Source organism: Aphis gossypii, chromosome 1 (assembly GCF_020184175.1).
Source record: "Aphis gossypii isolate Hap1 chromosome 1, ASM2018417v2, whole genome shotgun sequence".
In the NCBI taxonomy this organism is placed as follows: Eukaryota; Metazoa; Arthropoda; class Insecta; order Hemiptera; family Aphididae; genus Aphis; species Aphis gossypii.
Window position 1 is genome coordinate 22,395,095 of NC_065530.1, and position 25,868 is coordinate 22,420,962.

General features: G+C 27.9%; 3 protein-coding genes and 1 long non-coding RNA gene across 9 annotated transcripts; 2 read left to right on the plus strand and 2 right to left on the minus strand.

Annotated features, from left to right (window-relative positions):
- Nucleotides 1-1,182: 1,182 nt before the first annotated feature.
- LOC114129143 (centrosomal protein of 104 kDa) lies at nt 1,183-12,795 on the plus strand. Of its 5 annotated transcripts, none has more exons than XM_027993786.2 (17): nt 1,187-1,610; nt 2,697-2,767; nt 4,110-4,274; nt 4,546-4,772; nt 4,834-5,002; nt 5,063-5,274; nt 5,713-5,954; nt 6,037-6,165; nt 6,267-6,393; nt 6,565-6,797; nt 6,996-7,133; nt 7,355-7,486; nt 7,577-7,790; nt 8,304-8,500; nt 9,139-9,281; nt 9,376-9,477; nt 12,648-12,795. In XM_027993786.2, exons 2-17 carry the CDS (start codon nt 2,725-2,727, stop codon nt 12,662-12,664), a joined length of 2,490 nt encoding a protein of 829 aa, XP_027849587.2. In that variant the 5' UTR covers nt 1,187-1,610; nt 2,697-2,724; the 3' UTR covers nt 12,665-12,795. The 5 variants fall into 5 exon arrangements, 4 of the variants coding, with proteins under 4 accessions (XP_027849587.2, XP_027849585.2, XP_050053834.1 ...); XM_027993784.2 differs by lacking the exon at nt 12,648-12,795 and adding an exon at nt 9,619-10,187 and having other exon boundaries at nt 1,190-1,668; XM_050197877.1 differs by lacking the exon at nt 12,648-12,795 and adding an exon at nt 9,619-10,187 and having other exon boundaries at nt 1,190-1,610.
- Nucleotides 12,796-13,405: 610 nt separating this feature from the next.
- LOC114129150 (peptidyl-prolyl cis-trans isomerase Fkbp12) lies at nt 13,406-15,347 on the minus strand. Its single transcript, XM_027993797.2, has 4 exons — nt 15,180-15,347; nt 14,889-14,936; nt 13,992-14,104; nt 13,406-13,862 (listed from the first exon to the last, which is right to left on the minus strand). The coding sequence occupies exons 1-4, from the start codon at nt 15,214-15,216 to the stop codon at nt 13,734-13,736; spliced, it is 327 nt and encodes a 108-aa protein (XP_027849598.1). The 5' UTR covers nt 15,217-15,347; the 3' UTR covers nt 13,406-13,733.
- Nucleotides 15,348-16,096: 749 nt separating this feature from the next.
- Nucleotides 16,097-22,668, minus strand: LOC126549244 (uncharacterized). Of its 2 annotated transcripts, none has more exons than XR_007603391.1 (3): nt 22,576-22,668; nt 21,166-21,286; nt 16,097-16,717 (listed from the first exon to the last, which is right to left on the minus strand). It is a non-coding gene; the product is annotated as an uncharacterized LOC126549244 (long non-coding RNA). The 2 variants fall into 2 exon arrangements; XR_007603392.1 differs by having other exon boundaries at nt 22,572-22,667.
- Nucleotides 21,350-22,917, plus strand: LOC114129148 (protein D2-like). Its single transcript, XM_027993795.2, has 6 exons — nt 21,350-21,501; nt 21,586-21,696; nt 21,780-21,903; nt 21,981-22,118; nt 22,301-22,376; nt 22,602-22,917. The coding sequence occupies exons 1-6, from the start codon at nt 21,478-21,480 to the stop codon at nt 22,741-22,743; spliced, it is 615 nt and encodes a 204-aa protein (XP_027849596.1). The 5' UTR covers nt 21,350-21,477; the 3' UTR covers nt 22,744-22,917.
- The last annotated feature ends 2,951 nt before the right edge of the window (nt 22,918-25,868 follow it).

Sequence of the window (25,868 nt, forward strand, 5' to 3'; positions counted from 1 at the left end):
AAGAACAACAATATATGTATACAATATACATGTAAATATTATATTATAATAATATACTTATAATAAATAAATATTTATATTTATTATTATTATTATTATTATTCATTATTTTTTATTTATATTTTAAATATTATGTTAAATATTACAAATTATTATTAAAAAAAAAAATAAATAGGTTTTCAATAATTTTAAACAAAGACAGACTAGCTATAATTAAAAATTTTGTCAATATGTAAAATGTATGCATATTTTATACTTAGTTCTTAATCGAACTTTCTGAGACATTAATATAACAACCCCAAATGTAAAAATACATAATTAATCAATTGCTTTTGCTATTTGAAATTGCAATTACACGAGTTAACTTTATTATTTTAATTGTATAAACTATTACATACCAAAAAATGTTTTCATTCAGAACAACTTTTATTAAAAGCTCAATATGGTATATGTATATAATGGTACAGTACTATATCTAGAATCTAAACGGAAAACAAGTCAATACGATATTTAAACGCAGATTTTTCAACTGCAGTATAACACCCCCCTGCCATCTATAATCAATAAGAAACGTTCGCGTGCCATTAAATCGGAATTTTCTTGTTGATATTTTTGAATAATATTATTGCACTGTCGTACAAGTCGCATTTAAACGTATATACCTACCGAAGAGTGTCACAGCGATCTCGCTAGACTATATATACATTATACATATATAGACATCACGATGCTTGTTGCTCAGATCGCGCGATTCGTAAACGTAATTATTTTTTCTCGACCATTATTCGATTTCCTTGGATATAGCCGGAAAATCTATATATAGAAAACTACACGTCTGACCTTCGGGCCTTTAAACCTTCCTCAGCTTTGTGGGCCCCGGCGGGTACCTACATTCGTTTGTACCCCATCGTGCTGCACTTCCGCTAAATCCGTTACTCGCGATACGGTGATTTTTGGGACACGCTGTATACGCCACGTCCGGCCGTACCCGTGGCTACAGGACCGAGGGTTGGCGGAGCTCGAGGGCCGCAGTGCATTATATTGATTGCGCGCGGCTTTCGAATTGTGCACGTATTATATTGTGCTATGGACGCGCCGCCGGCCGCTGCGGTGTGCGCGTGCGCGCCAGCGTTCCGTCCGGAGCGCGCGCGATCGAAACGCGCCGAAAGACAAAAGTCGGGGGTAACGTATCACATAATGTATATATTGTACGTCTTGTCTGTGGGGTGACGGAGACGCGCGGCATAAAAATTACGATACGGCGGCTTCCGATCTCCGCCCACCCACCGTTAAAGTTCGAAAACTGTACACTGTTATGAGGTCGCGTGCAGACGTCCGCCGACGACGACCGCGTCTGCATCGGCTTGCGATCGATTGATTTCTATCTCGCGTATTTATATAGTCGTCGACGACAAAAAAAATGCGTGTGTGTAGGCGGTAGTGGGTGTGAGACGGAGTCGGAGAGAGGAAAAAACGATAAATTAAAAGGAAACGAAATAAAAAAAAACTCCGTCGACGTAATGTTTAATAGTTCCGAACGGCCGGAACGGTTCAAATACGTCAGAAGAAAATTCGGCACCGCCAACAGTGAAAATCGCTCGTTCGTGCAGGTAAAACGAAACGCCTAGCTGTTAGTAATGAATTACTATTGGATACGTCCGGTACTAGGTACAATGCATATTAATTATCAGTTTTACTATTTTTTAACACCCTAATAATATATATTAATTAATAATTATTTTATAATCTTAAGAGGACGCTTCATTCGCGATAAGCGTTGTCTTCGTCTTACAAACGTACAACATAATAAAAATCGTTTCACGCGATGATCACTCAGGCTTTAGCCCGAGTTAAGCAACCAAATTTTTACACTATAGAAAGAGGAGATTTTAGGCCGTGTGACACTGTTTTTATTTTCTCGATATCAGAACTACACAAAAATAATGGATTTTGAAACAATAAGAACTTTTTTCGTATTAGCATTGATTACAGAATAGTTTACTCTATATAATCAATGGTAATAGTGATAACGAAAAATTGAAAAGGATGTTGCACAGTCATTTTTTTCCTTTTTATAGAGTGAAATTTGGGTTTCTTAACTTGTTTCTAACTTTTCTTAACTATCTAGTGGTATTGTTGTTCTTGTGAAACAGATTTTATTATGTTGTATGTTTTATAAGACGAAGATGACACATACGGATGAACCGTCTTCTTAAGAGAAGTGTTTTTTTTCGTTTATCTAATTGGATAAATTTTATGAATACCAGTTAAATTCAACTTCAGTAACATAATAATAAAATTAAAAGAATCATTGTTTCAACTTTTAGTATAATCATTATTATAACAACTATTGTTAATAGATATACTTGTATAAATAAGATATACACAGAATTAATATAGGCAAAAAAATATATAAAAAATAATTTAAAAAATGTGCATACTAGAGTTCTAAATGTAATCTTTTTTCTGAAGTACCTGTACAAACAGTTTAAGTAAAAATAAATATTTATAAAAAAAGATTTTTTTTTATTTAGCTTACACGAGTACATTACAATATTATAGAGTCTATAACTTATAGACTATTGTGATTTGTGGATTACCTAGGAGTTAGGACTATAAAAATTATAAATCAAGTAAAATTAATAACAAGTTAAAAGGAAATGTTGTGTATTTAACAGTGAAACATATTTTTTCAGTTTAACTACGTTCAATCCGAAGTAAACAATGTCAGCTGGAAAAGTGGAGTTTGTCGTTGTTTACAAGACGAGTAAGTTATGTTGCCTAGCTAATATTATAACAAGTTATTTATCTATTTTTACATTTTAACATGCTAGTCGATGATTATACTGTACTTGTTATAATATGAATATAGTTTATCGTTTCTAATGCTTTGTACTTACCATTACAATTTTGGCAATTTTTAACATGCAATACAATTAATATTATTGTGTAGTTTAGTGTTGCTGCACACTATTGAAAAAGTATACTAATATAAGTACAGTAGAAAATCGATTAATCAACAGTCTCTAACCAACCTAACCAGAGCCTTGACAGATAAACAAAGATTTTTTTAAACATACAATATACATATTATTTATTATTTTTTTGATAATTATGACTATAACCAACTTTTAAATACAACGATACTTCCGTAATTGTAATATTCTGTTTTTACTTCATTCATAAAATGTATATATCACTTATCTAGTAGATATTGACGGAAAGTTTTGGATAAACCAGTTCGCATATAAGGCGATAAGATTTTACTGCAGCTTATGAGTAGTGGCATTTAATCGAAATTCTACTGCAGTATATTTTAATTAATATAATAATAGAATATAATGTTTTGGAATAGGTAGGGATATATTATATAAATTATACAAGATATATAACATTAGTCGATAACTATTAATTTTATGAACAATTCAACATTTATTATAGTATGTAATATATACTATCTATATAATAATAGGTGGTACCTACTTATTAGTGTAATATTATAATATACTAGTGCATGTTTTATTAAATACCTATTTATCAAATAAATTACGCATACCATGATGACGTCTGACATAATATTTTTTATTTCTGCGAACTAAAATATTTTAAAATGCATTACTGTTCGTAATTGTCTTGTAAATTACATAAATATTGACATATATTTTGTGCATACAATTTTATATTTTTATATACTTAAAAAACCTTAAATTGTTTTAAAATGATACGAAAGACAACTTTATCAGAATCGACCGCATTTAAAGGTATTATGTTGATAAACAATAACATTAAAAATATTAAAAAAATATTGTCTTTTAATATCTATTTTATGTACTTACTTCATATCATATTAAGTGGTGTTGTATACGGTATACATGGCTAATATAAGTATAGATAGTTAATAGTTGAAATATTGTGTTCAATTTTTATTAATTGGTACCTACTTTAAGAGTTCATAATTTCACAAAAATATAACAACTATCAACAAAATATTCAATATTAAACTAATGTTGCCTATATGATAATAATCATATACCTATCTGACTCACTTATACTTTTAAGTTATTAATTCATTTTTATAAATTGTACCTATATTTAAAATATACAATTAGGCGAAGATGTAATTTATCAAAGCTCTGAACTCAACAACCATGGTCCGACTGTTAAGGGATGGAGGTCTTCCAAAAACTGTGAATATCCACAGAAATTAATACTAAAACTCGACGAAGCTACTGTGATCCAACAAATCCAAATACTTGTTCATCAATATTTAATTCGTAAGTATAAAATCAATATGTATTTGATTTAGAAATTAATAAAGTAATTAATAAAAATAAATCAAATTTTTTAAAAAAATGCAAATATCGAAAAACAATTTAGTTGATACTTACAATTTACTGATAATTTATTTAAACTATTATATCGCAAAAATTATTTTAATGTAATACGTAAGACTTAAATAGTTGAATTATACATACATGAATGTTTTATATAAATAAAGTATGGTAGGCACATATCTATTATATATATTTTTAATATTGTTTAAAGCCAATAAAATTGAAATATGGATTGGTCCAGAAGAATGCGTGGAAACAGATAATTTATCAACTCAAAATTACGAATATTTAGGTTATATTACACTTAATGATAATGATGGTGGTTCAGTGAAAAGCAGAGAACTTAAAACTATTACACTCCCGTTGGCTAGTGCCACCAGTTATGTCAAATTGATTTTGAACGAAAACCATAAAAATTCTTTTAATCGTTTCAACCAGGTTTGTTTTTTACTAATATTAATTTTTAAATATAATATATTATTTGTGTTTTGTAATATAGGTGAGCTTGATAGGTATACAAGTTACTGGTGAAAAACAACACACAGATCAAGGAGGCATCGCTCATCACAGTTCAATATGTGATGACTTGGCTTTTGAAATGTATGTGGATAAACACATCGCACAAATTATTCGAATGCTAGAAAACAGAAAGATTACAGCTGTTCAAGGTAATGTTTTTAAAATGAATGTCACGAATTAAAAATAATAAAACATGGCCGTTTGTACAGATGAACGATTTGAGTATGCAAGAAAATTAAAAGAAGCAATGACAGAGTTACGGTCTGCTGGAGAAAAGCTAGGAAAATTAGAACTGTCAAAAACCCTGGCCATACAAAACGAAGACTACGGTAAAGCAAAGAAGAAAAAAACTCAAATGGAAGAGTATCGTGCACAAGTGATGATTGAAAATCGGGTTGACGACCTTTTGGAAAAAAATGGGGTGAGTCGAGTAGGGTGCAAGTGATGCAATACAATACTAATGCAACTACTATTAATTAATCGAGTTTAAAATTAAACATAAACATATATTTTAATATTTTATATTCATCAGTCATCACAATTCATAGATAATACTATAATATGCATTATATTTATATAATAATTGATGTATATTATAAACTTTCAATTTAAACGACAATCGGTGAAGTATCGTACTTCTTTTTGTGTTTTTATCGCCTCATGACTTTTTACTTTTTAGGGTGAACTATAATATCTTACTGTCCGTATCATTATATACATAAATACATAATATGTACTGTAGTTTCTATAATAAATACAATGAGTACCTGCCTAAAAAATTGAAATAATATTGAATTATAAACAAATCATAATTATCTTTTAAATAAATTATAATATTATAAATTTGCGTTTTTAATAGCCTTTAGAAATTAATGACGAGGAACCTGAAGATCTCGTCGACAAGACTCCAGGATCTGTTAATGAATCCATTAAGTACGCAGCTTCACTGTCACCGATTGTTTCACCAAAACAAGTTTCGGTCAAGCCGTGTCAACAAGAAATCCTACCAGAAAAGATCGAAACCGAAGTGACTGATGAACCAGACGTTTACCATAGTCCAGTATCGCCACTTCACTATCCTGAAAATAACTCTAGGGAAAGGTACGAAAACAGTTAACTCAATAAACACACAATAGAAAAAACAACTCGTACAATACTTGATGGTTTTATTTTTTATTTTTAGATCGCCAAAGTTACAGCATACGGTCGTTACGAAAGCAATTTCTTTAAAAAGACCTAAGCCAATCCGTCCAAAATCCAGCAAAAACAGCTATGAAGCGTACGACGAACAAGCCATTCCAGCTCAAAGATTGTACGTGTTTTCTGTTTATACACAAATTACATGTATAACCATAAGTTTAATTATTGAATTAAGTTTATTGTTCGTATAAACACGGGAATTTAATCTTTCAGTTGTCAAACGCAAAATAATGTGGACTCTTCGTCGTCCACGTCGGCCAGCGGTGTTGGAACGTCAAAGTTAAGTGACAGAGATAAGAAACAGGCTTCTATTCCAATCGCAGTATTTGGACTTACGATGGTATGCGAATTCACATAATAATAATGTATACTACCTATCTACATAAAATTGTATATTTATTATTTGATCGTATTTTAATATAATATACATTATACCTACGATATCTGATCTTCTGACATGTAACGGTAGGTGCCGCGTGAACCTAATATTAGATCAATTTGACAATTTCAGGTGAAACATTTTTTTTCTAAACAATATTCGGACAAAGTTGAAGGGTTAAAACTGATGGAAAGTTCTATGAAGAGTTTTATGTTCGACGAAGTAGATGTTCGGCACTCGCCAAACAAAATGACACGGGCGGCAGTCCAGCTATTGCACCGAACGCTCAGAGACAAAGTTTTCGCTGTCTACAATTTGTCTGCGGAAATCATAAGATTCATGTTCTCAGAATTCATTCCCGGGAGGTAAGTTATCGTTATCATGTACCTACTACGTCCAAATCTGTTTAATGTTATTTATATATTTAAACTTAATATTCGTAAGAATGTTCTTAGCTAAGCTACCTGCTATGTATAAATATGATGATAATTATATAATATTAAAATTTATTGTGAATAAATCGTAATATTGTAATTTATTATACATGATTACTTTGTATGTAGAGTTTCGACGGGTGAAGCTTCGCGAAGTCTAGAAACACTACTTCCAGAACTTTTGGCGAAAGCCGGAGACACGACACCGCGTATTCATAACATAGCGACGCACACCATATTAAGTGTAGCTGAAGTTCCCGATATAAGGTGAGGTATAATATCATATGCACGTGCCTTATTGATTTTGAATTCTAGGTATTTAGCCAATCAAATAAAAAAATATTTGAGTTATTGCAGTTTTCTATAGATACTGACTATATGATTATATACCTCGTACCTATACAGTATTTTCATTTTATATACATAATAATTAATAATACATATTATTATATAGGTACCATTTATGTTTTATTATTTTTTAATTCTAGAAAACTAAATATCATACCAACTCATTTGACGCGCTTACTAACCGGAAATATACATCCCAGATTGATACTAAGCCGCTTGGAAATGGTCGAACAATTGATCGTCAGCCAAGGCGTATCTTCCGATAAAAATAGGTTTGCATTAAGCATTTTAAGCTTTTGATAATAAATTAATAATTTCATATTTTGATTTCGCTAATTTGTGTACATATACATTTCTTTTAGCGGGATGACCTGTCGTATTTTATGCGAATTTGGTATGTCGGCCATTCATAATCCAACTGAAGCCGTACGCAAAGCTGCCGAACGGATTTTAGTGCACGTTTACAAAGTGAACCCTAGGTTCGTGCGAAAACAATTGCCGCCAGACGACGAGATCACCAGGCGGAACATCATGTACAGGCAACTAATGCAGGAGTTTGAACGCATCGACCAAGAAGTGAGTATGTACCTATGTCCTATATAGTATATACCTATACTGTGCATTAATCATTAACCAATTTCGGAGGTTTGACAAACTGTTCTAGTAGAAAATTTTAAATATTTCAACAATGTAACATAATTTACTGAAAAATAAACCATAAGCCATTTGAACGCTGTGTCATTATTATCTTGATTTGAAAAACGAAAGAATGAAACTCGGCGGTCGACGGTTTATCCAATATTGACAAGGTTTTGATAAAAGTGAAAAAACATTAGCCCCACGATTATACCAAATATACCTACGCTTTGTATGCTTCATGTACATAGTAAAGTGTATTATACCCTGCCAAAGTGGTGATTAAAATTTATGGAGTTTTATTGTAAATTGTTTCTGTCCTGAGGTTAGATTAAATAATAATAATGTTCCATAAATAGGAAATAATTACAAAATACCATAATTAAACTCATACCATTCGTATCTACATAATATATATAAATATTATATACCTTATATTTTTTACGTTTTTAGAGACTAGGCGAAATAGACACAGTAGGTCAAACACAATGCAAACTAGTGCGGTCAACTAGTGAAAATACATCGACTTATCATAATAAGGAAAATACCCATAATACTACAGCACAGAGCAAATTAAGTTCCAGTACATCAGCTAGCGTAGCCGATGTGTACGAGAATGGCCAAAACAATATCAATGTGTTGAAATTAAAGTATGTATATTATATTATTTATACACAAAACTTAAAAATATTTCAAAATATAATATTAGAAAATTTTTTTTTTTGATTCCATTCAAAAATTGTATTTACTTATTTTTCATTATTTTGATGATATATGTACAGCAATATAAGTGCAAACGTACAATACATTTTTTTCATTTATTGTAAAATTAAATAGGTACAATATAATAATATATTATAGGCTATATAGGTTATTTTCAACTTTTTTGGGTCCGTTGTTTATCCTATTTCGAAGACAATTAATAAACGATTTTCATATGAATAATGATAGGTAACAATAAAACAAACGAATATAACTAATTTTCTTTAATAAGTAGGGAAATGTATAAACATTAAGTAGTAGTAACTATTAATAGGTACTATTATATGAAATCGGCTTATCGTTTATCTCATAAACTTTATGTGTATATAAAAAATAATTATGGCAGTACAATTTTTGTTTTTTTTTTATACTTATTTTTGCGGACGCGTCTCCCTTGATAATAATTTAACTCTGGGAGCCGCGACGCACAGGTTAAAAATCCCTATACTCGTATAAAATTTAGTGAGTAAAATTGAATAATAGGTAAGTCAAAAATATTTAATATCAAATTTTTTCACTGTTATAGCCGCTGTACATTTTGCAAAGAAGAAACTACATTTTCCGAAGAAGAATTGAACATACATTATTGGAAATATTGTCCATTGTTAATGCGCTGTGAAAACTGTTCCGAAGTTATTGAGATAATGACACTTCGACATCACCTCTTGAGTACCTATACTTATTACTTGACTAATTTTTTTACAACGAATTTATTTATTAGACAACTAAACCTAATAATGTCTCGATAATCGTTCTTTTTCAGGAGACTGTGATTTCAAAGACAAATATAAATCATGCGATCGGTGTTTAGAGGTGGTCGAGATCGAATTTCTAGAGCATCATATTTCAGGGTCAACATGTATAAGTTAGTATAAAATATATTTTAATAAAATAACCAATTATTATATTGAATAATTTAACCAATAAAATATAGCCTATAAGTGAATACTTACAAATTACAATAAAATAAATAATAGTTAATGGATGTTAAATGACTGCTTTTTAGAAAGAAATTCTGTCAGTAATATCTGCCCATTGTGTTTGGAAGAAATTGGAAGCGATCACCAAGATTGGAATAAACATTTAGTCGGTCCGTCAGGGTGTGAAATCCATCCACGAAAAAATTACCTCAAACGTCACTAAATTAGAACCAAACTTATTTCAATGAATACCTACATTCGTATTTGGGAGTCGCTTTACATAGAGCAGACACATATAATATTGCATCAATTTTATTACATAAATGTTCAATTATTTAATTGCCAAAACCAATAATTTAACCGTCTTCACAATCTTTGCCAATAATAATAATAATAATAATAATATTAATAAGTTACTTTTAGAAAATGACTGATTATTATTCAAGCATTTAGTTTTTATTATTGAGTAAACTGCATAACTAAATGTTATAGCGGATTTATTTTTATATTTTACAAATTTATTGAATTATCAATGTTGATACACATATTATACAGTGTAATACTTGTTACATGTGCTTAATATGTTATGCATCATACAATGTTTTGTCTTTAAACTGTAAATTTACTAATATTAAAAATCAAATTCAATGTTTTATTCGTGTTTTTGCTCCACACATTTTTCATTGGTAAACATAATAAAAATAAATATACCGAATGTCTATCGACTATCACATCTTATATATCATTATTCATTATAAACGTATTTAGAACATTTTTCTAAAATTAAAAATTAATTTTATTATTAGTTGAAATTTGATATCTACTGTTTAATTTTATAAACTAATTTTAGTATTGAAATGGGGCCATTGCAGTCGTAGCGTGAGAAAAATAGTCCAAATGGGTTAGGTTAAGACGTAGTTCATCAGATATACATTACAAGGTTAAAATTTATTTACATGACTACATAGTACATTGTTATTACTTATTTATGTAATTTATTAATAATTTACACTTTTTTAACTCACTAAAACTTCTGTTCACCAATTATATAAAATTATTTCGATTGATAAAGTCATCTTCGGATTTTGTCATTGGTGCAACTAGTAGAGAACACAGAAGGCTTAATCTTAAAATTTACAAGAGGTCGCATAAAAGTAGTTAGGTTATATTAGTATATTAAACACTAATACAATTTGAAATTAATTTTTAATACCTATTAAATTCACTAGGTATCATAATTGAACTGTTTTTTTTGGAATGTTATATAATATGTTCCAGTAGATATGCTCAAATCTGAAAAGATAGTCTTTAAAAATTAGTTGCCTAAAAATTTCAGTTTTGATAATGTTAAAAAAAAACATACAAAAAGTAACACATCCAAATTGGCAATTTGCACAAACTAATTCAGGTAGATCACCATCTGGTATGGTCCATACCAATAAGTTTTACTACTTGTAAACGCAGTTTCTTAAGTATGCGCTGAATTGAAAATTAGTTAATCTATGAAACCTATGAACAACGAAGTATGCTACAACAGAGATTTACCAATTTGGCAACTTATCAGTATTAAATATTGAAAGAAATATAACTAATAGTTTGAAAAGTGAAAAATTTTAAAAATATATATATATTTCATTAAATAAAATCATGTTAAAACATAGGTTGGTGACTGGTGTTGTGATCATCTTTAACTGTATTATACTAATACAAGCTGAACTTCGTTGCCCGTTAAAATGCTAATTCTATAATATGATTCGAATTTTAATCAATTTGTTATTTATTATTCGGTTTAACGGTGTTCAAAACTTAGATATTTTCATTGACTATTTTGATTCTCAAAAAACTTGTGTAAGCACCACTTTAAAATACGAATTTTTTAAAATGCTTTCTTATTGAACACTAAATTTGTGGTACCATTGTACGAACGTATCGTATAAATTGCAAGCATTGATAAATCATTGTTCACGCTCTACGTTTATCAGTCAGTGAGTTAGTCAAGTAATAATATTATAGTGATTCTGCTTGGCATTGCCCGTGAGACTCTCTTACGATTATGCGAGAAGTATTTTATCAGGTAGACAATCCACCCGTGGTAGATTGTGGACCCCGTGAGATGTGTAAGTAAATTAATAATTTCTAACCCTTAGGTAAGTTTCAAAGTTATATCAATTTTTTTTTTTTAATGCGGTGGATAAAATACAATAACGTGCCATCTGGTGGTTTTTATATTGTTGCCTGTTGGTAAAACTTATTATGTTGTCTATTGCTATGATTTTGAGATTTACGGTGGACATTGACTTATTTCGCTAATCCTTTTTTTTTTGATTTTATGGTTTCAACAAAATTTAACAACAGGTCTACAACTATTATATTCAATTTTAACCAATAGCGACCTTACAATAACCAAAAATATAGTTTATATCGTGAAAAATGTTACAAAAACGATGAAAATAAATAATAATAACAATAAAAAATTGTTACCATGGGTCACCGAAAATTAAATTTTTTTTTTTATTTGTGCACTTGTAAGAGGCCATAACTTCGGAACCATTCATCCCATAGCGTACAAACTTCACAGAAACCATCTACATATAAATATTAATATGCTCTGAAATTTTTATCGAAATCGTTTTGGTGGATCTTGAGTAATACAATTTATTCAAAATGTACATTTCTTTATATATATATACATATAAATTAAAACAAGTATAAATATACGTAGATGGTTATTGTTTTTATAAATCTAATGCAAGTTTTGGGTGTGGGGAGCTTTCCCCACAGGTTTGTGAGCTACCTATTCATTATTTGTGCACCCAGCACCTCCAAGTTTTCTAGTTGCACCTTTGGATTTTGTCCTATTTCAAAATGACTTTTTATTAACCTCGTGTTTATAAAACAATTTATTCTTAGATAGTATATACCTATTAAAAAGTTCAAAGTTGTCTTTTATTAGTTATCTTCATCGAATGGGTTAAAATCGTGATTCTCTATCTTTAGTGAAAAACACTAAATAAATATTCTAGAATATGTTAGGACATTTCGTTAACAGGAATTTTCTAACTCAATTATACCTTAAACACTTTTAATTACTCATTGGTATGTTCTACTGTTCTAGGTATTCTAAAATGTTAATTATAAAGTTGTCAAACACGATAAAAAGGAACGGCATAGCTGTCAGGAGATAATCATTTTAAAATGATATGGACTCAAAATGAACCATAGCAGCATTCCACTTGGTTAAACTAGAATCTAATGGTTACTGATCAAAAAACTATTTAAGTAAATATTGAAAAAATAAAGAAAACTACTACACAATAAAACAGTTCCAATTTTATCACTCTCAAGACAACCAAAATTATTACTTATTTGTTTTATAAAAGAATAAAATTTCCATAAATCTAAGCACCTACACAACTATTACATTTGTACTACAATCATTATTGATAACATATCCTGCAAATTCTGTCTATCAACTATCCATAAATAACTTTGACTATAATAGCTTACGTCAAAAAAAATATATATTAAGTTATAGGTGTATACATTTTAAGTGTTCCAGTTTGTAAAATTGTCTATTCAAACACCATATTATCTGTCACTAAGTAAAGTTGAATTATGTTTAAAATCAACTTTTAACATGCAAAATTATAAATAAATACTTTTTATAATTATAACTCAAGATTGTATATTTTATCCAACATTTTTCAAAAAATTCTCAGTCATGTACACCAGGAAGTAAGATTAATGGTATGTAACAACCTACGATTAAAATTGTTTGATAATAAGTAATACCCAGTAACGAGTTGTCTCATTAAATGGTGGCTTGATTTCATGAAAATTATTATAGATAATTAAGATATAAATTGCAAAACATTATATAATAATTATAGACATTTGGTTTATTGATCATTGTTTCCTATTATAATTCTGTTCATTTTTAAAGAAAAAAAAAGATACATATTTATTGTATTGTATTAAAATTCTATAAAGTAATAATTATTCATATTGATAATTAGAAATCACTTATAGATAATTTTGGCATTTCAGTAACTATAGTAAATCTGTAATATTTTTCTAACACTATTTTATGATAGTATTTAGCAATGAAGTTGTTCGACGGGAAAATATATTGGTCAGTCTTGAAGGTGCATTGTTTATTTAAGTATATAAGAAGTAATAATAGCATGTGCGGTGTACATTTTTATTCGCATTTGATGAGTTCAACATCAAAAATCAAAGTTGCATTTGGTGGAATGACGCCAGGGTGTCCCAGAGCTCCATAAGCATAATCTGGAGAACATGTCAGTTTAGCACGGGAGCCAATACTCATCTAGAAAAAAATGAAACAAGAGAATTTTTTGTTAGATAATATTATTTTTAGTACAGTGACCAGATTATTTGACTATTTTTATATAAATATTTATTACAACATAAAATTAACAATGTAATGGTTTCTTACTTGGGCAACACCTTCATCCCAACCTTTGATCACTTCTCCTTTTCCAATCTTGAACTTGAAAGGCTTATTACGGTCGCGCGACGAATCAAATTTCTTACCATCAGTCAATGTACCTATAATATATAATATTTGTATCAGATTAAGAAACAACTAAAAGTTAATTATGTATTAACAAATAGTTTTAAATCTATTATGGATTAAATATTTCCTACTTTCCTAGGTACTTTTCAAGTGTGGTGCTCCCCTCCCCCCCCAGTTGTTTTATTTTGATTTTTACAAGAATTATATAATCTATACTAGAAGCACAATAAGCATATTTGAAGAGAATAAACAAGCAAAATAATATGGGGGTAAGAAGTCACCCATTAGCAACACTTAGCATGTGTACAGATTACATTAATTTGTGACTTAGTGGAGAGGAAGAGTGAAGTGTGTATGTGAGGTTAAAAATCTTTAGTAATTATAAGATAGAAGGTCCCTGCATCATCTCCATTTCAGACAACGTCAAGGAGCTTCAGGCAAAGTTACAATACTAAAATTCTTGATTAGTGGGTTTTCATGGTTGACTAGATGTGCAAACTGCAAAGAATCACTGGTAATAAATTAGTGATTCTTCTTCCCCCATTAGGAAGACTATTATTACAGAAGTTTCTAGAACATATTTTACAATTTTTCATAAGCAGTGTTTAATTTTTCTTTTTAGCATGCATGCTCCTATTAGCTTTTGGTGATAAAAACATCAAAGGAAAGTAATGGCACATAAAACATATTAATGAACATAGGTTAACTGCCTATATTTAAGCAAGACTATAAGTCGGCAGTTCTATAAATTTTTTTTAGGAAAATTTGAGAAGCATTGCCTATCATATCATTTAAATTAATTTGATTTCATTTTACCTGTGTAGTGCACGGTGACGGTTTGGCCTCGTTTTGGGAATGTGGCACCTGTAAAATTAATACAAAATGAGCAGATCAGTAAAAGAGTTGTACGCTTGTTGGTCTGGGTTAACACGCAGTTGCCTAGTATTATATCAATTAACCAAAAGCATTTTTTGTTGTTGTTTTACGCTGAAAAATCAAGATATTGAAATACGCGTGAGACGCGGACGCCGGCCGGTTGCTCTTAGCATTAGCCGTCGGCCGAACGATCGACGCGGTTAGAGCACAGTAGTGTAGGGCTTAACTTACCGTCTCCTTCGGCAAGGAATGTAACGTCGACACCCATTGTTTGTTTGGATTATTGTTTGAAGTCTTCGAATTAAATAGCAAGAGCAAATATTTAGCGCACACGCGTTCACCGCGACGACGACAAAGAAGTGATTGGATTGGATTGGTCTATTGATGGGAGGAGTAGAGAGGTACTATTGTACTAAAGCCATTAAACCTAGCTGAGAAGACGTAGTACCCAAGTAACCATTAACCAGTAACCGGATACCGTATTGCCGACAGGAGTAAAGGCGGGTTCACAACTTCCCGTGTCGTGTCGTGTCGTGTAAAATCCTTTTTTCTGATTGGTTTACTAAAATGTGATAATAAAATATGTTCGTGTCGACCAACACGATACCGCGATTACCGCGAAGTTGAATTAATTCAACTTTTGATCGTGCTGGTCACAATGTTCACGACTTGGTATATTATATAAATATATAAAACCCGCGTAAAATTTGATAACCGTGGTACCATGATACTACGGTAGAATTTATGGTTATCAAGTTGGTATCGTCCTGATTCGGGAACGAATTTATATTACAATTTCACACGGCACGACACGACACGGGAAGTTGTGAACCCGCCTTAATAAAAGATTGCGATTTCAATGTAAATTACAGTGTCGCCATCGTGCTTGAACAGAATTGTACGCACTGTTATTTGAAATTTATCAACGACCCGCCAACAATCATAATCATATCATAATAGCACTTAATTTATTATATTATATTATTTAATTATTTATTTAATTAATATACATGTTATATCATATACTTTTATTTATTAATTGTATTATCAGAAATTGAGTAATAAACTAATAAAAAAATTAATTATTCATAATAATAAATATTTATATTAGACTAAAAAAAAAAAAGGTTTTCAGTTAGATATCCAGTTTTTAAAATGAAAAAAATTGGCAACCTTAGACTATACTCTATAGTTATAAATCACAGTTACCATCACTACACGCTAATATTTATTGTCTTGTCCATCTTATATTTTATATTGAATCATAAATTATAATATACCTACATCTAAATATACAGAAATGCAGTATATTTATAGGAATTTAATGAAATATTAAGAAAAAAAAACATTAAAATGTAAAAATGGGAATATTCAATAGGTAAGTGAGTGAAAAATTATTCAGTTCTAACTACTTCGTAGCACAGGCTGAAAGCAGGGGACCGTACTTAAATTATTTCCCGGGGCGTTTTTAGTTTCTATTCTACGACTACAATAAGCAACACAGTTTAAAGCCAGATGGTTCATTAGGTAAGTATTAACAAAGTATTAACAAGTATTATGCAACTCATCCTTTCAAAACTATAACCGGATACTTTAAAATATAATAATTGTCAGGTCGATGCGATTTATGCGAATTTTGAGAACTGAGAAGGATTTTAATCGTGTTGATCACTTTCTTCTTATATATAAGCTCTTTATACGGTTGTATGGTTCTAGTTAGATATTTTTGGTTGTAAGGTCCATTACTTCCATTGTTTGAAAAACTTGCTCTGTAATTCAAATTGTAATTCAATTAAACCAGTTACAAAAGATTCCTGATTTTTTTTTGCTTTCAAACTAATTTTCCATAGTTTATTAACTATCAGGGCCTGGTTAGGCATTTTAAAGCTTTAGATAAAATAAAATATGTGACTCCCATAAGTTAACAGTAACATATCTATGCTTCCTTCACTCATGAGTTGTAATATAAAACAAATTAATAATTACAATTTAAAATCTTGGTCACTCGATCACATGTAATGTTTAAATTTATTGATCCCCGTCCCCCATCAAACAATTATTCTGGATACACCTACTATTCAACCTCCCCAAAACTACATTTTTACAAAAAAATTACAATATTATAGGTACATTTTTTATCCCTATAGATTTCTTGTACATATTAATTGATATGTATATTTTAAATAAATTATTTTATAATAAAACTTTGCTAGCTATTTTTAAAGCAAAGTAATACAATTATTATGTCATCAAAGTTTAAAAGAGATTTAAGATCGCTTTATTTTTCTGATTTGGACAGTATTGATTTTATCCGATTTAGTCATTGCAGAAAGTTAGAATTTATAAGGTATACATCGGAAAATTTTTATTAAAAGTGTAAGAACTAAGAATATTGTTACAAATGACGAAAACACAAAAAAAAACAATGGCATATAATATGTATATAATATATATAGTTTTTTCTGAAAATATAGTGGTATACTCATCTATTTTACAATAATAATAATTATATATTATGTCTGCTTAGTGGCTTAGTGCTGAGTATAATTAAAATTTAAACATGCAACAGCCATCGGTTATCTATCAATGTATATCCAGATAACCGTGTTTAAATCATATTTTTATTTTATTAGACATATAATTAGATGAGTACATCGTGCTTTATTGTTGAATAGTTTTTAACTTTTAATTAAGCCAATTTGTTTTTATTATTGATAATTTTTATTAGCTGCAGCAGTTATTATAATCATTTATGTATAATATATTATATATATATATATACCTAAAGATTGTGTAACCATGTTATAAGTCTTAGGTAGGTACCTATAATATACTAACCATGGCTTAAATATTTAAGCCATGATATTAATATTTAATAAATTATTTAGTTATTTCATTTTGATGAGGGCTCACAGTAATTATATAAAATATATTACTATTGATTATTGAATAGGATTATTTCTTGGGGTTGTCAAAATTTTTTTAATTTTTCGATTGTTGAGGTGATTAAAGATTTTTACTGCCCCAAAAAATTTTATTGATACCTATACAAAAAAAAAAAAACACCTACATTATTGTAAATTCATTACATTCATTACTCCGCTAAGAATTTATAAACAACTAAAATTTAATCATGTACTTATAATGTAGGCATTTGGCTGCAACTTTAAAAGTTGTCTTTATGTAATATAATGTTAATGTATCGGTAATTGATAATATTAAACTAAGAACGAATACCTATGCGAAAATCATTGAAAGGATTTCAATGTTAAATATTTAATATGACTATAAAGTTTTACTGTGTGCAACATAAAAATTAGATTAAAATAAAATATTATAATTATTATTTTACTTAAACAATACAATATATCAATATGTGATCTGGTATGAGTACACATTGTTATAGGCTAAATCTGTTAGCGATGATTTTACTTCGGTATATATATTATAATAATATTATAATATACAACATATTATGTTGTACTTAGGGATTAAATATTTATTTAAATAATCAAAAATAGTTAGGTGAAATGCTGAGTTATGATAAACAGAAAACTGATACTATATTTATAAACGTAGAATACTGGTACGATCCTCGACAGTCAGGTTGGGTTTCTTAACTATAAAAATAAAATATACCTACTTATAATTTCTGAAAAACTAGTCTCACCGTCATATAATATTATAGTATGAAAATGAAAAAGGGTGGTCAAGTGGGTAACACTCTGCTATAGGTACAGTAGATATCGAGTGGACTTCGAACATTTAATAGGTAGATCACTACATTATAATAATATAATAGGTATGCTCAATTTGAATGAAATGATAGATATCATTGTATACAAAAATCGTTATGATTAACGATTTTTGGTTTTTTTAACTACAATAACAACAATTTATAAGAAACCTTGTATTAAATTTTCAAGTTTCCCTAAATTTTTCCTCGATTTTTTTGAAAACTACTGGAAACTTCTTACGTTCCATCGACCTTCCCTGAAGTTTTAAATTAAAGTATTATTTTGACAAGATATGGTGACATAGTGTATACACACACACACACACACAAAACACACATCATTGTAGAATCAATACATTTATCGCTCCGTTCAGAAGCTAAAATAAAAAATATAATACATATATATATATATATATATATATAAATAATAAAATATTTTTTTAACCAACAACATTTCTTACTCTCATAACTCATAATACTGCATAAATTCAGTTATGATATTTAATAATATATAAATCGTATCTTTTGTACTCGTACTGTGTATAACACTGTCTGTGTCTACTATTATCTATTTTACTATTTTACTTATTTATCTATTGTCTAGTAAAAGTAAAATAAGCATAATGACTATAGCTTTTACCAATTTTACTGCAAATTACTTTACCTACCTCTTAACACTCAGCGATGATAACAATGCTTGTTAAAAAAATCAGACACATCCCATTCCCATGATAAAATTATTTGACCGCTACTGTATGTAGCTATGTAAGCAGATACTTATATCATAGTATAAATTATAAAATAAGGGGTAAAATATAATATCTATCGTAATTTTATATTAATGGTGTTGATGTTTCACCCCAATTTATTTTGGGTCATTGCCTATTTACCTGCTAATTGTATCACTGGAGTTGCTGTTTATTACTCGTTATCTTTTAGACTGATAATAAGTATTGCATTTCTAAATAATATAAATATAAGATATCTTTACGTAGTCATGTAGATTGTAGCCTATAGGTAGTACCTATTTTTTCTTTTTTTTCTTCTCTTTCTAGTTAGGGTAACTAATATGATTTATTACATTATGTTATTAGGCAATGTTAACATGATTTATTACGTCATAAATAATACATATTATTTAAACAAAAATTATGTTAGTACTAATTAGTCAAAAGTAATGAAAACTTGATGTTGATTATAGTATGCATAATGCATTAGTCTTGCCTCGAAAACAAATATTGAACAAAAGTTGTTACAGATTTAGTATTATTTTTTAAGAAAGCCAAGTTTATTTTAAATAAAGTATACACTTAATTATTTGGTTATTTATGTCTGAAGCTTTATATAATAGTTTGTAGACACTACCTATTATAATTAATACTATATACGCAATAAAGAACTACAGAGCATAAAGGCATCTTACTTCCATAGTAAAAAAAAAAAAAATCAAAAATTAAATATGAATAAGTTTTGACTAAAAATAATTTTTAGTAGACATTACATTTAGGTAATTAGGTGGTTCGTATACGAAAATGCTACTTGAGTTTTCTAAAAAAATGTAAAATGTATAGTAATACATCATATTTTAAATATTGTTATTAGTTTTTATAATTTATTGTATTTAATTATGTCGAAATATGTAAGTACTAAAATACTAAAATACTTACATATTATCTACAGGCTTATCCACCTATCTACCTATCTACATAATGTAGATAGTCTATATATGAGATAGGTTAGGTATAAGTTCTGTATACTATAAATTATAATTTATAGAACAAAACTGAGTATTTATAATGTATGTATTTTTAAATTGATTTTAGTTAAATCTAGTGATGGGTGATGAATGATGATAATAATAAAAAGTAGAGGCTTGTAAGCTGTAATTTAAACTTAATTTATTTTATAAGATGTTTTAAAATATTGTTTTGCAGATGGTAAGAATAGCATATTAAAAGTATCATGTACTACATGACATACAGTATTACATTAAAAAAGTCTAACTTTATAAAAGCCAATAACAGTATAAGATTGGTCAAAATACTATAGGTACATAATACTCTGCAATTAAGACGTATCTCACTTTTTTGATATTTTTTCTAACAATATAATTTCAAAATCATACAAATATGAAATAGAAAGAAAAAGTATAGTATATTAGTATAGTTAAAATATTCTTTATTTATAACTAATTAAATAATTAAGAAAATATCAAACATTTTATGGTAGTCAAATCTTACACTACATTACAAAATAAAATAATACCTGCATAATTTATTAAGTTATTTTATTATATCTGCCACACAATCTGTATAATTTTTATTATAAAATTATAAATATAAACCTTGTATATAATTTTTATTTTTTAAAATTAATAATAAATTATTAATAATGTCTGATGATGTGCTTAACTATTTTTTTAAACATTTATCATTATATTTTTAACTATTGTATTATAAATTATTGCAGGTAATAACTTACTAAGTACTTATTCTTTTTGTTCTCGATAATTATGTAAAAAATTAGTTCCTTAATCCTTTGTAGTACATTGAAAAATTATTTTGACCTTCAGACTTTTCTGCAGAGACCAAAGTAAAAGTACCTGTAGTAGTAGTAGAAGTAATAGTAGTAGTAGTAGTAGTATTTAATATTATTATGATAATTCTCTATATTTAACTCCGAGTGTATGTTTCGAGTTCATTATTTGTTTGCTCACTAATTAGATAGGACGTCTTCGATAGACTTTAGTAGAGTCGTTTAACCTATTGGTTTCTTAATTTTGAAGAAACAAGAATGTGGCGCTTTAGCTTGTGTTTAGTAAGAAATTATTTTGATATAAATATTTTTTATTTTTTTAATTTATCGGTTTATTATAGGATAAAATTATTCTATATTTTACAGGTATGTATAACGATCGGTGTATCTGCAAACAAATTCAATGTCGAACAAGCTATGAAAAACCATCAAGTGGTACCTGATGTAATTCCTGTTGCTCCGAAAGAAATTTTACTAGTAAATGAAAAAAAACCATAGACCTTTCTACTAAAATACTACGTTATCATAAATCGGAAATAATAATAAAAAATGTATTATAGGTAAATTATACAAATGGTGCGAAAGCGTTATTTGGTAATGAACTTACACCTACTATAGTGAAAGACCAGCCAATAGTTAGTTGGAATGCTGATCCTAATTCATTTTATACGCTATGTTTGACCGGTAATTACAGAATAATTTTAACAAATTGGTAGGTAGGCATTTAAAATTAATAATATTTTTTAAATTTTTATCCTCAGATCCTGATGCTCCGAGCCGGGCTGAACCTACTAAAAGGGAATGGCATCATTGGTTGGTCGGAAATATACCTGGTGAAAACGTGAGCTTGGGAGAAACACTTTCTGGATACGTAGGTTCTGGACCTCCACCAAAAACCGGTACTATTATGAATAACGTATTTATATTCTATACAGGTTTATCATCAATTACCAAATAACTATTAGGTAGTTAAATACAATCATGAACATAAAGGATGTTTTATAATTTATTAGATGATCTCTTATATTATGTTCATGAGTACAATTAAAAGATTAAAATAATAATTAATGATTATTTCCAGGGCTACATCGCTATGTGTTTTTAGTATACAAACAGCCGTCAAAACTTACATTCGATGAGCCACGTATAAGTAATAGGTAATATTACATTAAAATTTAATATTATAATTGATTAGATATAAATATAAATATTATATTTTATTTTATAAGTATATATAGGATATAGGTAATATATAATATATAATATATATATTATATATAGTATGCTGTATGCTTATTGAACGAACTAATTAACCTTACCATTAAAAAAAATGATTTCATACAACATATTACCTACTTATTACTTTTTTTCTATTTGTATAGATCTGTCGAACATCGTGACCAATTTTCAATCAATAGATTTGCATTGAAGTACAATTTAGGAGCACCTGTGGCTGGTAATTTTTATCAGGCCCAGTATGATGATTATGTTCCAATTCTATACAAACAATTTGGAGTCAACTAATTTAATCTTCAAATTTAATAAAAATTAGTAAGTTAATATTTAATAAACGATTGCAAAAACATTGTTTATGTAGAAAATATTATTTAGATGGCTAATTGACTTTTTAATCTTGCAGTATTTTATATAATTATATGTTAATTGGAAAAATAAAAAATTATTTTATTTAAAAAATTATTTTTTCGTCGTCTACTGATTTCAGAAAAATTTTGTTCCTCGTTAAAATATTATCTGGTGATCATATTAACAATTTAAGTTTACAGTTTCATAATACTATTATTAATTGTTTTGTTTTTTAAAAATTATTTCAATAAAATAATGGGTACTTTCTTATATTATACAACATCATTATATTATTATACCTTATAATATAATAATATTAGCTGATCCTGCACGGTGTTGACGGTGATAAATTAAATGCCTAGAGATTTACCCTTCCTTAAACTATTTAAAATGTAAGTCACATAGATTTTTAACACAGTTTTTTGGTTTGTCTTATCTAAACATAAAATAAAAGTCTGTATAGGTATCCAATCATAGTAAATAATAATTGTATTATTTTCTGTAACTAAGGAAATTACCATAAATAAAAAAATAATATGTCATTTATGTCAATTATATTCGATGTATTAAAAAGTAAAAAATAAGTTTTAAAAAATAGTTTATGATACTACAGATTTTTGCGAATCTTCTATCTGTTGACGAACATTTTATGTAAATCGTTTGAAAAATGTATAAGAGATGTACAATATAGGTTCCTTAACTATAAATAATTAAAAAAAACCCTTCATATTTATATATGTATATAAAAATGAAGTACAAACATTTTTAAGTCAATCGGTTAAGGTTAATCCGTGCAGACTTGTAATTTAAGTTTGAACTCCTTGAAGTTTTCAATATTTACGATCACTTTCCACATTCTCGTAAATATTTCGTCGATCTATTAAAATATCTATACATTTTTTATTTTATACATTTTAAAGTAAAATACATTTTCTATATAGCTTAAGTATTAGTAGCTAAACTTAAATGAATTAACTCTAATACTAAAGTTTATAAAATTGATTCCGTTGAACGCAATTTTTTTTAAGTTTTATGTTTGGAAGACGGATACAACACATGCGAGTATAACGTCTTTTTAATATACCTAGTTCCAATAGTTCCATTATTGTCTTATTTTAATAATTTTATACAAATCATAGATTATAGGTAGGTCGTAGGTATATTAGGTGAACTTAAATTTTACATTTCACATTATGATATGTAGGTTGTAGGTGTAATAGGTGTATAGTTTATTTAAATCATAGTATGCATTAATTGTTTTATTTTATTTCTTGGTGTAATATTATGTACTCGTAAATCATAAATCATAATAATTGAGTATTAGTCATAACTCATGAATTTTGATAATGTTTAATGTAATTTGTAATTGTAAAATCTGAAAAATTGTTATTAAATGGATAACCAAGTAGGTAGCTCCATTGGGAGCCCTCCTACATCGTGCCATATTCATGTTATGTAATCCTCTTCATCATTATTACTTGTTGTGCTTAATTGTATAGTTGTATATTTCTTATTAAATAAAAAAAGAAAAAAAAAAGAAAAAATGGATAAGACTTATAAGTCTATAAAGACTATAAGAGTATACTTAAGACAAACTTTAATAATTGAATGATTCTGTTATAATAAATCACTTATAATACCTATCTAAAAATTGGTTAGTATCAGGTACACATTTTTAGTAAGACTGTAAGTAGTTTAGTAGTTATACTAGTTGGTACTTAAGTCAAATTATGAAAGTCGCTTAGTATCGAGTTAATAAAATTACAGTACTACAGTAGTAACTGTAGTTAAACGAAAAGTAAAATGTAAACATTTTAAATTATTAAAAAGTTTTTAAATGTCTAACACTTTTAGCTTATATCATCTGTATTAGATACTTTTTATGGTATTGTATATACTACGAGAAGTATATATGAGAATTCCAGATCAGAAGTGTAGTGGCTGAAAGTTAGCATTGTAGAAACTATTTAAAAACTATTTAAATTTAAGATATAGAAGCTGCATGTCTGGGCATAATTATTTATAGAATAAGTATATAGCTATATAAGTAATCTATGAAAGCAGGTATATATTATTATATTTTTAATTACCTATATAATGTTTCAAAGTATCAAATATCGCGTAAATATAATACGAATATTGATGTAAGTATCAAATTTTTTTTCAAAAAAAACGACCGCCATTATACAATAAAAAAATGCAAGGTCATTATTGTTGAATAATATCTATACACATTACACATTGATACATTACATTTTTAATAAAAGTATAAATATATAATAATATAATTGATCAATTTAAGAATTACAAAGACATAATTTATGTAAAAACAATATAAGTATACCACAACTATAATATATATAAAAATATAATAAATAGGTAAGCAATTTTAAAATATAATCTATCCAAACAAATATTATTTGTAATTACAATTAATTAGTAAACAAAGTTATTTTTATAATTAGGTACCAAATAGGTATATTGAGCATAAACAAAACATAAACAATAGCTATAAATTATTCGAAATAATCAAAATCCTATATACTATAATATACATTACTACACTAGTACATTACATAATAGGAACATTTCTAAATTATAATCAAATATGTATTATGTAAATTATTATGCTCTTTAATTATATATATAATAAGGTTTATGTGATATACGGTATGTTTAAAATAAAAACACACCTTTGAAAAAATAAAATAGAAAGTATAAAAATATATCTGTACAATAATAATTTTTTTTGTTAACTTATAAATTATAATGCTTAAACAACTGCGGGTTAAGGCAGATTACGTGTTAAATGTCAGAACTTCATTAATATTTATTTATTATTTAGGTATTTAATGAAGTATCAGCAGTTCAACAGGTAATAATACCTACTACCTATTTCGATATCTAATTAGTAGGGAACGTCTTGACGATTACAATAATTATATTAATATGATAATTAGGAATATCTCAATAAAATTGAAATGAAATTCTAACAAAATACAAATAAAATGTTTACAGATAGGGATTGTGTTATAAATAATAATTAATATACGTATGGATAACTA